General features: G+C 39.5%; 1 protein-coding gene across 1 annotated transcript in view; it reads left to right on the forward strand.

Moving 5' to 3' along the window:
• The window catches only part of LOC126471313 (paired amphipathic helix protein Sin3b-like), a 299,139-nt gene that overhangs the window by 245,026 nt on the left and 35,806 nt on the right, over positions 1-18,307 (forward strand). Inside the window, exons 18-19 of the mRNA XM_050099434.1 lie at positions 6,056-6,225; positions 12,784-12,966. Coding sequence (XP_049955391.1) covers positions 6,056-6,225; positions 12,784-12,966 — 353 coding nt within the window. The remainder of the gene's footprint in view (positions 1-6,055; positions 6,226-12,783; positions 12,967-18,307) is intronic.

The raw sequence follows: 18,307 nt of genomic DNA on the forward strand, positions 1-18,307 counted from the left end.
CATGTTACTTTTCCTTCCTCATGTCTTACCATAAAGTGTCAAATCTACTTGGCCTCCCCATGAATCCACCAATTGAAGGAATTTATGAGAGTCAACTTAAGATTTTAACTTTTTTTTTTTTTTCGAAGAATTTTGCATAAGGTTCTTTAGTTAGCTTGATGACGTGGGGTAATAATCAAGAATGGCAACATTCTTATATTCATCTTCTAATTTCTTGATGGCACCAGCAATTCAAGGACCAAATTTATATGCAGGCTCTTGCACACAAGGGGTAACAGTTTCCTTGGAGTGGTTAAACTATATTACACTGTGTAAGAGTAAATTGTTGTGGAGAAATTGAATTTTTCCACCAGTCTTTGCACCATTGTAATCCAGTGTCTTGTTATACATTGATTCTACTGGCATCCAGTCTGGTCAGTCTTAATTATGTAAATGAGGTTGGAGCTTAACATTATGTCTCTCATCTGTAGACAGAACTTCTGTGCTGCTTCCACTATTTCTTCCAAAGTTGCAATCTTGTTCTTGCTGATGAATTTGGTGATGGTACACTGTCTTATTGAATGTCTACATTTGAAACTTTTTATCTGGTTATCACTAGTAGTAAACTGAAATTTTTCTGAAAAGTATGGGAATGCGACAAACATTGCCGATTGTCGTAATATTCTCTTTGTCACTTGTTCATAACAGCCTAATGCCTCCTAAAATATTTCAGTGTTTTGGAGTTAATGATTGCAATTTTGTCATTTCTAGTGCTACCTTGTTCTATTTCTTTCTTCCAAGTTTGAAGTTTTTTTTTTTTTTTTTTTTTTTCCCCTCTGAAGATTGAAAACTGTTATTTTAATTATGGAAACTTTCGTTTTGGACGATCATCTCAAAAATTGATGAGTTAATTTTTATCAGACAAAGATACTAAAGTACAAGAGGAATATTCAGTAGGGTTGTAGTCATCGTCATACATGTCTGTATTTGAATAACAAACCTTTTATAGATAAAATAGGACTGTAGATAGTAAAAGCGTGCATGAGCAGAGGTAGAGAGAGAGAGAGAGAGAGAGAGAGAGAGAGAGAGAGAGAGAGAATCCACAAACCTCTTCATAAAGATTTTGGTTGTCAGGCTTGTTGTATAATATCAAATTTTTATCAGTTACTATGAAATTATTATTCCTAATTTCAATAACATGCTCTGCAATTGCTTTACACATAGCTTTTGATACAGGACCCACACACAGAGGCAAGAGGATTTTCTTTATAAATTGATGAAGCATAATGAAGAGAACTGGTCAATTAAAGGAAAAAAAAATTTCATCATTAGTTGTAGTTTTGATCTTTTCACCAATCACTTCACTGGTAGAAAATTCTTGTTGGGTTTTCATTTTCCCATAAAGTAATAAGTGTTTATGGAAAATCACCGCACATGCATAGTGAGACATTGTTCACATCTGTAGAGGGCATTACAAATTGTCAGAAAATTGTTGGAATCACAGAAATGTCTTGTTTAAAACAATTCATATTTAAATATATCAATTAATTAAATTAAAGTAATTGTAACTAAACTGAATATATTAATTTTATGTATATGAATTGAACTGTTTAAACAATGGAAAGTCCAGGTTGGAATATCAACAATGTTATGAAAAGAATAGATTGCTGCTCACCATAAAGACAATGCATTGAGTTGTGGACAGGCAAAATGCAAAGACTGTTACACATTGAGCTCTCAGCCAAAGCCTTCTTCAGAAAGGAAAGGAAAAACACACATGAAGAGGGAGGGGGGGAGGAGAAGAGGAGGGATAGCAGGATATAGGTGGGTGGAGAGAAGTGAGTCTTGCCTGGTAGAGCATGCAGGGACTAGATGACTAGATGGTGGCAAGACAACACTGCCAGGCACAGTGTTGAGAGGCTGTGAGGGAGGGAAAATGGGGGGGAGGGGGGACAGAAAAGGAGAGTAGTAGAGAACGGGAAAAGACTGGTGGCACATTCACAAATAGCAGTGAACAATGGGGAGTGAGGCAACGTGAATTATGAGGAGCTGATAGGACATAGAGGGCAGAAACTGTTGGGTGGTGGGTGTGGGGCTGTAGGTTACTGTGGGTTATCGCTGGGACGATTTCGGGAATGTAGAATGTGTTGTAAAGTAACTCCCATCCACCCTCTTCAGATAAGCTGGTGGTAGAGAGGAAGATCCAAATGGCCTGGATTGTGAAGCAACCATTGAAATCAAACTTGTTATGCTCAGCCTGCATATATGTTGTGTCACACGGTGGTCCAGTTTGCTCTTGGTCACAGTTTGGCAGTGGCCACTCATCCTGGTGGACAGCTGGTTGGTAGTAAAACCAATATGAATAGCTGTACAATGATTGCAGCAGAGCTGATATGTGACATGGCTGCCTTCACAGGTGGCCTGGCCTCTGATGATGTAGGATAAACCTGTGACAGGACTGGAATAGGAAGTGCTGGATGGGTAGGTTGGGCAGAGCTTGCACCTGGGTCTTCCACAAGGATATGATCATTGTGACAAGGGGTGGTAATTGGGAGTGGGATAGGGATGGACTAGGATGTTGTGGAGGTTGGGTGGACAATGAAACACCATTTTAGGAGTAGTGGGAAGGATCTTTGATAAGATGTCCCTCATTTCAGGGCATAATCAAAGCCCTGACAAAGTATGTGGTCAATTTTTCCCATCTGGTGTGCTATTTGGTGACAAACGGGGCACTCCTTTGTTAGCAGATTCTTAGGTGTGGAGGATCGGAGGTGTGCGGTTATATGGTAATTCTGTTTGCGGACTAGGTCTGGAAGATAGTGCCTGTCTGTGAAGGACTTTGTGAGACCTTTAGAACACTGGGCAAGGATGTTCTTGTCACTGTAATTATGCCGTTCTCAAGTGCCCAGGCTAGTCCATCATTATGCCATTCCCAATCCTAACCACTTGGCACAGGGATCGTATGCCTGTAGAAGACCCAGGTGAAAGACCTGTCCAATCCACCCAATCAGCACTTCCTATTTGAGTCCTGTCAAATGGTAATCCTACCCCAATAGAGCCTGGGCAAGCTGTGAAACCAGTCATGCCATATTCCAGCTCTGCTGCAATCATTGCACCGTTTTTTATGTTGGTATATCTATCAACCAGCTGTCCACCAGAATGAACAGCCACCTCCAACCTGTTGCCAAGAGCAAAGTAGACCACCCTGTGGCACAACCTGCAGCTGAACATAGCGTGCCCTTACAATTCATCTCTGCTCCCAAAACCATTCCAGCCTCGACCTGTGGTAACCACCCAACAGTTTCTACTCTCTCTGTCCTGTCACCTCCTCCCAATTCTCATCCCCTCACCCTCATTGTGAACTACTCTCTGCCAGCACATGCACCAATCTTTCCCGCTTCTCTGCTCATCTCCTTATCCACTTCCCCCACCGAGCGAGGTGGCGCAGTGGTTAGACACTGGACTCGCATTCGGGAGGACGACGGTTCAATCCCGCGTCCGGCCATCCTGATTTAGGTTTTCCGTGATTTCCCTAAATTGCTCCAGGCAAATGCCGGGATGGTTCCCTTCAAAGGGCACGGCCGACTTCCTTCCCCATCCTTCCCTAATCCGATGAGACCGATGACCTCGCTGTCGGGTCTCCTTCCCCAAAACAACCCCCAACCACTTCCCCTGCCCGCCATCTTCCCTCCGCCACAATCTCCCAATGTTGTGCCTGGCAGCCTTGTCTTGCCGCTGTCTGGTCCCTGCACTCTATGCCAAGCTGCACTCATTTCTCTCCCCCCACTAGCGCCATGCTATCTCTCTCCCTCCACTGCCCACTCTGGACTGCTGCTTCCATTCGTAAGTAGGGGGGGGGGGGGGGGGGTTGTGCACACACGTGTTTCCTTTCATTTCAGAAGAAGGCTTTGACTGAAAGCTTAATGTGTAACAGTCTCTTCATTGTACCTGTCTACAAGACAACATGCCATCTTTACAGTAAGTAGCAATCTGTCCTTCTCATAGTATAATCGAACTGTTTAAATATATTTGAATTTTATAATTAATAGTTGATCATTGTGAGGAATAAAATAAAAAGGAAAAAAAAAAAAGACAGCCGGGAGAATCGAACTGAGCCAGTGGTTTATCAGTCGGGCAGTTGACCATTGTGCCACACTGCAGATTGAACTATTAATGCTCAAAAATCTCTCATACACTACTCGAAAATTTTTTGAGAACATTTTATACTTTCCCATGGCCCACTCGTGCGAGATATTCTATCTGCATAACTCGCACAGTTTGAGCTAAATTTATGAGACTCCTCCTGCGCCCTCCCCTTGTGAGAACTGCGGAGAAGGCTTTGTTTAACTTTATCTCCAGCAACTCCAAGTACAACTATCCCTTTAGTATTGCGAAGTTGCAGCATGCTTTATCTGTGGCTATTGATACACTGCCAGAACCAAGCAGGGCAACAGTTGTTGCAATACCCAGATCCTGCAACTGAGAAATACATCCTCATGTTTCTAATTGAATTTGGCCTAAAGGACAAATCCTTACACCTATAGTGTTTTTGTCTGGAAATTGTGTAGCATTTTAGCGCTGTTCTTTCAGTCACTTAAAAATAAGTGCTTCATCATTGTGTTGAACCATAATCAGAAAAGTTCCATTTATTATAGTGGCCTCTGTATTTTCTCTCTTGTTCTTTGCCATTTCATTACTGGGCAGTAATAGTTATCCTAGGTTCCATCATTATGAACAAGTTAAATTGGAAAGAACACACAGAAAATGTTGTGGGGAAGGCAAACCAAAGACTACGATTTATTGGCAGAACACTTAGAAAATGCAATAGATCTACTAAAGAGAGTGCCTACACCACACTTGTCTGTCCTCTTTTGGAGTACTGCTGCGCGATGTGTGATCCTTACCAGATGGGGTGAACAGAATACATTGAGAAAGTTCAAAGGAGGACAGCATGTTTTATATTATTGAGAAATAGGAGAGACAGTGTCATGGGCATGATACAGGATTTGGGTTGAACATCGTTAAAACAAAGGCGTTTCTCATTGTGACAGGGTCTTCTCAGGAAATTTCAATCACCAACTTTCTCCTCCAAATGCAAAAATACTTTACTGATGCCGACCTACATTGGGAGAAATGATCATCATTATAAAATAAGGCAAATCAGAGCTCGTATGGAAAGATATAGGTGTTCATTTTTTCCGTGCACTGTTAGAGAGTGGAATAACAGAGAATTATTGTGAAGATGGTTCAATGAACCCTCTGCCAGGTGCTTAAGTGTGATTTGTGGAGTACCGATGTAGATGTAGATTTAGATTCATAGTGCAACTTATTATGCACTCTTCTACAACACTGGATTCACATACCAGAGGAAGGGCATTTAAACCCCATCCAGCCAACATAACTTGGGTTTTACATGGTTTCTCTAAAACCGCTTCCAGCAAATGCTGGGATGTTCCCTTCAAATATGTCGTGACCAGATTCCTGTAATTGTCCTCCTCCATTTGAGCTATTGGTCTGTTTCTAATTAGCTTTGTTCTGATATGCCATTAAACCTTCCTTTATCATTATTTATCAATTATTCTGTTACTTCTTGGTAGAACAACTCCATATATAAGGTTGAATAACAAGAACACTGATTTTGTTATACTGATTTTTACTTCACACTAGTTTTTTGCTTATTAGTCCATCTTCAGGAAAGAACTGACTAGAGTCTGAAAGGGACACTACTTCTAAAACTAGTTTACTTTTTAGATACTGGTGAGGTGTTTCCTAAAGATGACCTAATAAGTAAAAAATGGGTTTGAAGTAAACAGAAATCAGTACAATGAATACTTCCTTTATGAGTCATTTTGAACTACTGCTGTTTGTGCATCACAGTGAAGGTAACAGGAAAAAATTTTGTAATATATCTCAATACATCTGTTTAACACTCAAAGCATTTCCTTTATTGATTTTGCTACAACCATGTTGTTCGATGATTGTGAAATATGTGCAGGGGCTCATGTGTATGTGACTTTGTACATGTAGTTGTGTTGAATATGATAAACTGAAATTTGCTTTGGTTTATTTTATTCAGGTGAAATTGAGGTGGAAGACTACTATCCAGCCTTCTTAGACATGATAAAAAATGTGTTGGATGGAAATATGGATAACAGCACGTTTGAGGACCATTTACGTGAAATGTTTGGAATCTTTGGTTATCTCTCATTCACAATTGACAAAGTTATTATATCTGCTGTTAGACAGGTTTGTTATCTTATTTTTATTATTATTTCATCTGCATAAATGTGATAAAAGACTGTGTGTATTGTAGTTATTCTAAAAATTGGGAAGTTTAGTATTTGTTCTCGAATTTGTTGCACTGTAAAAAAATACACTTCATCTGCAGAATGAACTTTCACTCTGCAGCAGAGTATGCACTGATTTGAAACTTCCTGGCAGATTAAAACTGTGTCGGAACTGGGACTCGAACCTGGTACTTTGTCTCTGCAGTACCCTTTTTTCCAGCAGTGGTAGATCCGAAAGGTATTCAGGAGAGTTTGTGTGAAGTTTGAAGTACTCAAAGTCCTGATATCCAATGCCTTGCACATTTTTAAAACCTCATGAAGTATCCACTTCAGTGAGTTTGCCACTCACCAAGTGACTGCTTAATTATGCCATGTGGCCTAAAATGTTTTAAAATTAAGCCATGATTAAATCAGCCAGCAGACATCCCAGATTATTCCATATTCTCAGCACTTAAATTAAATTGTACAATGCTGTAAATTCAAATGTATCGCTCAAATCTCTTGAGAAAACTAGATATTATTTCACTTATAAGAACATAATTGATGTGAAAAACGAATCCAGTCTTAAATTCATCAGAGAGAATCACTGGCATTTAAAATTTTAAGACTTATTTAACAGCTTATGAAATTTCCATTTGTTTGTTTCACTTTTGGATGCATTTCCCATGTCTGATATGTGTGTGCCAGTCTGTGTGCATTTTCATCTCACTTCTTACAAATATTTGCTGATATTGAGACATGACAAAAACAGCCCATTGTGCACTTGGACGCCATAATTTGTGTCCAGATATTTTTATTTAAATTGAGTTTTATTATTGGGATAGTACAGAGAAAAGAAAATAATGATCCTACAGTAGTGAAAGTATGACTCTAATGTTTGTTAAATGGAAATTTTAGCAGAGTGCAATATTCTGAGACACTGAAGTTCTATCGGTATTGCCTCTACATCCTGCAGTTTTCACTTTCTGCCTGTGAGAAAGATTTAGCCACTGAAGAAATAAACACAATAGAACTGCTTCCCTCATGACTGAGTGAGGTAGCTCAGTGGTCAATGCACTGGACTCTCATTCGAGTGGACAGTGGTTCAAACCCACATCTGGCCATCTAGATTTGGGTTTTCTGTGATTTCTCTAAACCATGTAAGGCAAATGCCAGGATGGTTATGTAATGTTATTTCAGTTATTAAAATATCCAGACACACACACACACACACACACACACACACACACACACACACACACACACACACAGAGAGAGAGAGAGAGAGAGAGAGAGAGAGAGAGAGAGAGAGAGAACTTGGCAGTATCAACCCATGTATCAGTATGGCTCTGTAAGCCCTCCAGCCTGAATGCATGCACCAATTCAGTTGGGAAGGATGTCATAAAGCCACTGTATCCTCTCCTGAGGCAAGTTGGCCCACAAATGTTGTAAATGCTACTTGATTACCTGAATAATGGCACTGGGACAGAGTTGATATCCAAGCTGGTCCCATACTTTCTATAGAGGACAGATCCGCAATATTGTGTGTGTGTGTGTGTGTGTGTAGATATGAAATTGACAAGTCTACCTTTATTGAAATGATTATTAGTAAAAGGAAGAATGTCACTATGCCTTATGGTTCAGAATTTGATTTTAGCAGCTACAAAGCTATTGTACATCCAGCTATATTGTTTGAAGAATCTGGTTGGTTGTGTTGCCATTGTCATGCATATATTTTAAAGTGTGTTGTTGAAGATCCATTGCAATATTTCTCTTCATCCATATATTGTGAAATGATAACAATATACACAGCCTGACCAAAGAAGTCAAGTACGTAGAGCAAATTGTTGGATGTCAATGTAACTTCATACACATACACACCATTGATGGGCATATAAATGGTTATATTTGCAATTCTGTGTGAGAGGTAGAACAGACAGTAGAGTGCATTAGTGTTGATCATGTCTTGTCTTATTAACCAGGCCCGGTAGGTTTTTTAAGGGGTGAACAGTGTCAGGGATGCAGCATACTGGGGTGAAATAGCATTATCAGCAGCCTACATACTTCAAAAGGGACCTCATTGTGGCTCTTCATTTAGCCAGTTAGTTGAATTGAGCAATATTCAGATTTGTGGTGCATTTGGATATGACAGTGGCGCAATGTTGGACAGCACAGGTAAGCGAGGACAGACATATTCGTCATCAAGGTTCTGGTCTACCACATCTGACCACTGCAAGGGAGGATCACTATATCGTGCACCAAGCATATCATAATCCTTTCATATCTGTCTCTGCCGCTGGAGAACAAGCAATAGATTCCCAGCACCATTCTGTGTCATCCTGCACCATTGGTCAGGGACTGCTAATGAATGGCATCACATTGTGATCAGCAATGAATTGCATTTCTATTCTAGCCCAGATGGCCATTGTCCATCATTACAGTGGTGACCTGGGTATAGTTCCCATTCTTCCAGTGATCAGGAAAAGCACAGTGATGTTACTCTCGGCGTCACCATGTGGGGAGCTACTGGGCTGTACTTCAGGTTGCAACTGACAGTAACTGAGGGAACTCTGACAGCACAACGGTATGTCATGTACATCCTGCATCCTCATGTGTTACCTATCATGCATGATACTATTTGTCAACAGGACAATGCACATCTACACCTGACAAGTCTCTATGAACTGTATGAATGATTTGAGATATTCCTGTGGCTGGCAAGAGCCCCAGATCTGTCCTCTATAGAAAGTGTGGGACCAGGTTGGATATCCACTCTGGGCCAGCTTGCCTCAGCAGAGGATACAATGGCTTTATGACATCCTTCCCAACTGAATCGGTGCATGCATCCAGGCTGTAGGGTTTACAGAGTCATACTGATAAATGGGTTGATACTGCTAAGTTCTATGTGTGTTTGACCAGATATTTTAATAACTGAAATAACATCATATATCTTCTCCAGCCACGAAGTTTCATTTTGTTTCCTCCTCTCCTTCTGAATACTTCATTTTTTTGTCAGGTTGTGTACATGACATTTAGCACTTCATGGATGGCACATAAGCTGTGATGGAATTCCAAGATTCATTTTTTTCTGAAATTGCTGTAAATCTGGGCTAGGTGCAAGAATTGATTCATAACTTGTCCCATGGAGGACTGGAAAGGTGATAATAGTGATAACCAGTGAGGAGATATGTTATATTTTGTTCTCACATAAACTCATGAAATTGTCAGATCCCATAAAAAAGTAACTGTAAGAAAGGTAACAAGCTGCTCCACCATTCAGAAGACCAAAGGCATCTTTGCCTTTGATACCAAGTCTTTATCATTCACCAGTCATTACTGGACAGATTGCATCACTCCTACAATTCAGGAATATATACATTTGGTAATATGCTTGAAACAAATTGGAAAAAACAGTAATGAAACAAGTAAGGTTTATATATACAATTTAAATTGAACAAAGATATTTAACAGTTTACTAAGTTAAATTAAGAATAATAAAATTAATCATCATGAGGTTGGACTATCAGGTTTACCTACACACTCTAACCCGTTTCACACATCCACCCCATACTATCAGTGTAACAAAATCCATTAGCTATATACATTGGTTACAGTCTTATAGTATTCTGAATTTTTGTTCTGAACTTTTCCTATGGCAGGGGCTGTACTTGAGGAGTACTACATTAAACATTTCTGTTATTTCTGCCAGCTGCATGACCATAATGTCTAGCTGCACGTGATCAGATAATATTCCTGTAACACCTCCATATAATGAAAAACCTGCAGTGGGTTGAAAACTAGTTAATGCTACAGAAAAAAAATCAAATCAAAATTAAAAAAAGTGACTGGTTGCATATTATACCCATGTAAGTTACCAATTAAATCAGTCGCATTTGGCCGTCCACACTGGATGTAGTGAATTTACTGTAAAACTGTCATATATTTTAAAAATATTGTAGCTTTAGATTTCATATCTAATACTAAAAGTTTTTTTTTCTTTTACACAATTGATATTCATATTGACAGAAGACTGTCATAACTCTTAGCTGAATGAGGACAGGTCTATAATGGTCAACTTCCGTACTTGATCTGCCTGTGAAAGAGTGCATTGATTTATCTATTTATTTATGTATTTATTTATTTTTACACACACACACACACACACACACACACACACACACACACCTTGATGTGCCTGTGAAAGAGTGCATGGTATGCAGTTATAGATAATGTAGTTTTGTTATATAGCTTAAGAGGCATATTACATGTGAAAGTTCTCCTCATGTGTCAGTATTTTCCTCATGAAACTGAGAAGGTTCACTTGCAACTACATTATCCAAGAACTCAGTGCCACCAAGATCACACAATATCTGCTGCATTTGATCTTCATTTGTATTCATTTTATTTGCTATGAACCTCTCTTTGGTCATTCTGAATAACAGGTCTGCTAGATAAATGTTGTAAAAGGGTATTTCCCGCTAGACTATAAGGTCATATTATCTGTAAACAATAAGCTCTGTTCATCACAGTGCAAGTGATTTACAAATATTATACATGGGGAGGCTCGAGTGTGGATATCTGAGGCCCATGACATTGCTCACGAAGTGGATCCTGGTTTCTAGGTAGGATTGTAAGATTGTCTCCATAGCATGTCAACCTACTCAACAATGCAGTCAAAAGCCTTACTATGACCATGAAGTGTTAATGTTATGAATTCCTTCTTCACATTACTTCATTATCTTTGTTACCAATGGAGACGATGTCATAGAGGTGGACTGCCATTTCCAAAATCAATGTTGTGCACTGTGTTGCATATGTTACTATTTTAAAAGTCTTTGAGAAGCTAATTTTTCATTTCAGATTCCAAATTATTAGCCAGTTTCAGGAATTATAGATGTTGATCTTTAGCTCGATACTTCAGTTGGGTCACCTTTATGTTGACTGGTACTGTTAGAGTGAGTGTTAAAAAACCATGTGAAAGTGGCAGCGGAGAAGTATTTATTTATTATTGTGGCTAGTGGTTCTGTAATTTCAAAAACAATTTTCTTCAGACAACACGACATACCACAGGCATTTGGATTCTGAATGCTCGTAAGCTTCCACAATGCTTCTAACATTAGGATGCATGTTCCTCAACTCACTCTGTGTACAATAGCTGTTTTACATTATAATACTTGTGAGATCTTTACCCATGCCTGGAATCTCATTTTACAGTTTTTTCAACTATTCTCACAAAGTACTCATTAAATTTATCAGAATTGCCAGAATTTACAGAAGCAGCAGGCTTTGTCTTATGTTCTTTGATTAGATCATAGCCTGTCTTGTAGGATTATGGGCCTTTTCAGTATAACTGATGGTACAAACCTTTGTAACCTCTTCAATTTCTGATCTGTTAGAATCATCTTTTCTGTTAACTATAACAATAACACATGTTCTTTGTAATGGGCTGTGTTGCAGATTTGAAGCAGCTGTTTTACACCCACATGTACCATTCATTTCATATTAAATGCTTTATGAGGTACCAGGTTTTTTTTGTTTTGTATTTTTCTGTCTTTCTTGCAATTTTCTCACAGAACATGTCTTAAGTACTATCAAATTTAGCTTTTAGGGCATTAAATACAAATCTGAACATGAGAAATGATAATCCACTTTCCGGATGACAACATATGTAACATCAGATGGCAAATGACTCTGTGGTCAGGGCTCAACACTTTCAATGCAGCCAGTGGTTGCTGCTACCTTCAGGGTGGCTCTGTGTTGTGCTGCCTTGCTGGCATGTCCTTGTTACATGGCATTGAGTGAGATGGTTACTGTATTTTCTTATCTCACTTGTTAGAAATCATTCCTACTTCTCTCTCCTTACCATTTTTTTCTGTTTTCCGTACCCAAAATTAGTTAAGTAATTAACAACTTATATCATAGAAGTATTTGTTTAACTAATCAAACATAAATCTTTTTCCATCATATGCATGCTACAAAGTGGAATGTTAGTCATTAATTAGTAATATGTTCCCTTAAGTGCTGGTTGAATAAAGACACACAGAGTGAAGTTGCAAATGTTAACATTCCACAAATAACCAGAAATCAGTGTCGTAATATGCTGTTGTGCATTAATAAAAAATAAATTAAAAAATAAGTGACTGAAGGAGAATTGTATTGATCACTCTCATAGTTGGCACTTCATTGTGTAATTTGTTTTACTTTCCTTACCTTGTGTCTGTCATTGATTTGATGTTCAGAGTGACTGTTTCCTTTGATACAAAAGCCTAATGTACCTTCTCCAAATGCAGTTACACTTACTAGAAACTTGGAAATGTTTCATCTCTTAGACTTTCCTGCAGTGTGTAATATTGTGAAGGAAATCTGGCTGTTCTTGTCATTAAAACAGCATGTTTCAGATTAAATTGAGCATCATAACTTTGTAATGTTGTTTGATCAAGGCCCAACAACTTTGCTATGATAACACCTATCCATTTTTAGAATTTTATGCAGCATTACAGCTAAGTAAGTAGTTATACATTGCAATGGTTTATCTCAGTTGCAGTTCCTAGTGACTGATGAAACTTGCCGAGAATGTATTGATCTGTATCATCAAGAAAAGAAACATGGTGGGGCTGGCGGAGACTGTAAAACTGCTTATTTAAGAATCCCAGCAGAGCAGTCTTACCAACGGAAAGCTGAAAAACTTCTATTAAAAGAAAACTGTTTTAAAGTTGTAATTGTGAGTATTTATTTTGATTTGTTTGTTTCTCTTTAGAATTATTTTGAAAATAATGGCTGGGTGTATGTTTTGTATTGGTAGGCATGTTGATGTGGTTGAGCATAAGAATCATGATAATTGTGTTTCTTCCTATGACAGAGCAGTATCATGTGTACCAGTACTGAAAACATTGGGCACAAATATGGTTGTGTATTGCAAATTAGAACTGTGTGATGGATCAGGTCTCACATTTGGATACCTATTTTTGTGCAGCGTGTATGAGTTGTACTGCACCCAAATGCCATATGAACTGACTCAAAGCTTAAATTTGCTACAATTGTTCTAATGCTATCCCAGGGGCTAGCAAGCTAGAGAGTATACAAGAGTTTGGCAACTCCAAAAACTCGGCATCATACATATTTGGGGAAAAAAAAGAGAGAAACATGTGCCAAGTGAAACTTCAAATCAGTCCATGGGGAAGGGGATGAGAAGCTTGGTGGATCCATGGGATTTCATAAAAGTGTGTTCCCTAGATAGCAGTTAATAGAAACCAGCTTATAGCTGTCTCCCACCAGCAGCTGGGACCAGTTTATGGCAAACTCTCAATCCAGAGGTCAGCCAGTGTCGTCATTCCTCTGTCACTGTTAATTTTGAGCAAGTATCAGTGGTCATTATTGGTGGTAATGGTCCAGTGCTATGTGTTGCTGTGAGTGAAAATTTTTCTTTTTGTGGCTTAATCATAAAAGTAGTAGAAAGTTCTAAAAACAAAAAATAGGGGAGGGGAGGGGGGGGGAGCTTACTCCTCAAGATATGTTGTACGTCAGTGAGTTGGTGGCTGTTGAAACCCCTCTGAGCCACATGCCACACTTGAATTGTTTTATACTTGCTCACATATTTTGGGCTCTGCTTGTATACCGTGTACCCTGTTATAAAGAGAGATGAGGAGTCACTTGCAGAAATGTTATCATTTTACATCCAGAAAGGCTCTTTCTGTAAATCTAAACTAACTAGAGGGATATCAAAATAGAACTCTTGTAGCTGAATTGCAATTATGCCATAAAAGAACAAGAGAATATCTGGTTGTAGCAGAATTGCACAATAGCCCTCATTTTAGGAAGTGTGTTTCAACATAAAGATGTGAGACAAAGAAAGAATTATTTATATGAAATAGATTATTGGGAACGCAAAGGAAAGGATGGATGGGAATTCATGAGTTCCAGCCACACTGGGCATTGTGGTAATACAGTGATGCAAGTCGAAAATTTGTGCCAGACCTGGCCTCAAATCAGGATGCCTAGTAGCTACTCTAGAACGGTTGCCTTAACCACCTCTGCCACATGGACATGCTTTTCATTCAACCCCGATTCTCAGCTTATTGCATGCAGCAATGCAGCGTTGCTCATCCCTTAACCTCCTAGAGTTCAGACAACACTAATGCATCCACAGAGAAGCAAATGACATGGATCTGTCACACTCTATATTTGAGTGTTGTCTGTTCTGTCAGATGGTTGGAGAATGATATGTAATTTGACTTGACTTGAAAATGTGCATACCACATCACAGACACAGGGTGATGCTGCTTTAAATGTCAACTGAACCTTTAAATGTGCATGCAAAGTAATGCTTACAGGTGTCAGTGATAGGGATCATACAAATGACTATCCAGTGTTGGAGAGTACATACTACTAAACATTAGGTTCAAGGAAGTAATCCTAACAAGACTGAGAATAGTGCACTGCATCTTAACATATTGTCACATTCTGCAGCACCAGGAGCAGCCAGTTTGTAATGTGTGTGACATACTAGACTAATTTCACCACATATTAACTGAATGAACTTTACGTAGTGGCGAGAGGGTGCCCTAGATTTCCATGGATCTATGCCCTCTATTTTAAATGATGATATGGTGAATATGGTGCAAATTTTGAAAATCTATGTAGTTACAGGAGACCATGCTCAACTGATAAGGAGATGTTAGTGTGGTACTGAGCGTTTGGCTGTTCCATGTAGCATTTGGCTCTTCCATTTTGTTATCATTCAGGTTACCACATGCATATGTTTATTTTATTTTTATATAATTTAAGAGTAAAGGACACCTTTCCCCAAATAGTGGAAGCATTTAGTCACTGACAGAAGCACACACAAGAGGAGGAAAGCTTGCTAGTTTCAGAAATAAAACCTACCTGCAACTAGAGGAAACACACACACATCCTTGGCACAGGCACCCCTGAACCGCCTCTGCGAAATACTGTTACTGTTCCATCTTAACTACATACACCCCAACTCCAAAATTGAAACTCATGCCCTCCACCACCTGGAAGAGCATTCCAGACACCACCTCTTTAATTTTTCAACTCTTTTGACATTCTAAACCTTGGTGCATCACCACCCTGCAACACCTATCCTACCCACAGTGACCCCTTCATGAACCCCACATAACACAGAGGCCCTATCTACGAGGGTTGGAACTTTAATAGTGGCAACTATTTATTTACAGCTCGTAAAAAATAGATATGTGTTTCAAAGTTTTACTGACCTTCAAAGCAGTCACCAACAATGTGTATAACCCGTTGCCAGCGACGTGGAAGTCGTAGGGTACTCTTACCGGTGCCAGTTGACAGTTTGAGCAGCGCGGTCTATTGCCTGACGAATTTGTAGCAGTTCTGACACGAATGCTGTGAAGTGTTTCCTCCAGTTTAGAAATAGAGTTGAACTCACGAGGGCTTAAGTCAGGGGAGTGCAGCAGGTGGTATAGCATTTAGCAGCCTCCTCAGTCAAACAAATCAGTAACAGCTTGCACTCTTATGTGCTTGAGCATTGTCCTGTAAAATTATGGTCAGGTCCTGCAGAAAGTGTCATCATTTCTGTCTGTAAGCTGGTCATAGGTTGTGTTCCAAAAATGAACTTCTTTGAGGGGGAAGGTATATAAACAGATCCACGGCACACCCATGGGCACCATAGGCATCCTATGCCAACCTTTTAATGAGCCCTCTACAGGAAATGGTGATACCTCATAAAACCCCTTGTCTTGATCAGGTTCATTGATGATATCTTCATGATCTGGACTCAGAGCCGAGACCCCATATTTTCATTTCTCCATAACCTCCATAACTCTCCCATCTGCTTCACTTGGTCATCCTTAATCCACATGCCAACTTCCTGGATGTTGACCTCCACCTTTCTGATGGCTCCTTTCACACCACTGTCCATATTAAATCCACTGACCACCAACTGTACCTGCATTTCAACAGCTGTCATCACTTCTACATCAAAAAATCTCTCTAACATAGCCTGGGTACCTGTGGATGGCACATTTGTAGTGATCAGAACTTCCTTGCCCAGTATGCCAAAGGTCTCATGAGGACGTTAACAGACAGGCACTAACTGCCAAACCTAGTCCGCAAACAATACCAGCCTGGACTGAAACAACTGAACATATCCTTCGCCGGGGCTTTGTTTATCTACCATAATGTCATGACATTAGGTACAACCTACCCAAGATCTTTCCTACCTGTGCTTAAGTGGTATTCCATTGCCCACCCAACCTACGCAACATTCTGGTCCAGTGCTATGCCCCTCCCAGTCCCACCCCATTGCCATAGGGATCATATCTATGTGGAGGACCCAGTTGTAAGACCTGCTCCAGTTCTGCTACAGGCTTATCCTTACCCCTTCAGAGGCAGGGCCACCTGTGAAAGCAGCCATTTCATATCCCAACTCTGTTGCAATCACTGCATAGCGTTTTATATTGGTATGACAAGCAACCAGCTCCTCATCAGAATGAATGGCCATCACAAAATTGTGGCCAAAAACAAAGTTCACCACCCAATGGCACAACACTCACCAAAGCGTAACAGGCTTAATTTCAATGGCTGCTTCACAACACAGGCTGCATGGATCCTTCCCTCTACTGCCAGTTCTTTTTATGTATGCAGATGGAAGTTATCCATGCAAAACATTCTTTGCTCCAGTCACCCTTTTGGCCTCAATCTTTCCACCCAACATTTTCCTCTTCCTCTTCCTGTGTACTATTACCCCCTTTCCAGTTGAAGTCTCCACATCACCTTCATCGTGTACCAGTCCCTGCCAGTGTCAGCACCAGCACCTGTGAATCACATGCCTAACCCTTACACCTGCCACCCATCCCTCCCTGAATTCCTAGCCAGTGAACTGGCTACCATTGTCTGAGCCACTAGCTACTCACTGCAACTCCTCTTCCTGCATCCCACCTCACTCTCCATCTACCCATCCCACCTTGAAGATATTTGTAATTTCAGCACGGCAGGTCTGTGTTTGTAAAATATCTCATTATTAGTATTATTATTATTTGCATTGATTCATAGGTTTAAACTCTCATCATGCGTATATATTTTTCTAATTGATTGTGAATTCTGCTGTTGTTATTCATACCAATTATCAAAATTACTGTGTTTTTTTGGAAGGTGTTAATAATACGCACTAGCTCTAAATATCTATTTCATTGTGTTTTTTGATCAGACACAGTAACATTGAGTCATTTGCAAATTTTGTATGTGAGGAAAGGGTACAACATTGTGTTGTGTAATTACTATAATATTTGATTGTGACTCATACGTAAAGTTATCACATATAAGCTGGCAGTGTTGTGGCTCTGCTATCCTGTGCTGGACGATAAGTTTAAAAAAAAAATCCAGATTTAAATTATTAACACCACCATTAGGCAGGATAATAAAACATTTTATGTTACAAAGAACGTAGTTGATGAAGATGTGTAACTCTGTGGGAAAAAAAACCTCATGAAGTTGAGCATTTGAGCTATATTTGATATATTCAGACGTCTAGAGATCTGTCAAAAATGGACTTTATCATATCTAGATGCTTGAACGACCATATATTGATATTCAGTTCAAACCCAATAACTCCCACTGATATAAATGTATGCTGTTGGGGTATCAGTGCATAGCAAACTAGAGATCGGCAGGCCAGTCTTTCTAATGTTGTGTCTGCACTTGCAAGTAAAAGAATGTGTGCTGAACTTTAGGACATTCTGGTTGACTGCCATACAAAAGTTTTATACAAAACTCTTTGGTGGCACCCTTGTTTCTGAAATCTCTGTGCTCTACAAACCCTTACTTCTGTGTGGTGTAATGACCTCACTTGAACTACTTCACTGTCTGAGACATCCCAGACTGTTTGAGAACTGAGAGTATATTTGTCAAAATCAAGATATTTAGTGTGGCTTATTAACAACTTGAATGCACAGCATTGATAATCCACAATAGTATTTATTTAATAATTCGTTATGAATCAGCTCTCTAGACCATCATCAGATAACTTAATACTAAACAGTTCTCCCACACATCAATGAGCATTCATAGCTGTA

Source organism: Schistocerca serialis, chromosome 3, assembly GCF_023864345.2.
Source record: "Schistocerca serialis cubense isolate TAMUIC-IGC-003099 chromosome 3, iqSchSeri2.2, whole genome shotgun sequence".
NCBI classification, from domain to species: domain Eukaryota; kingdom Metazoa; phylum Arthropoda; class Insecta; order Orthoptera; family Acrididae; genus Schistocerca; species Schistocerca serialis.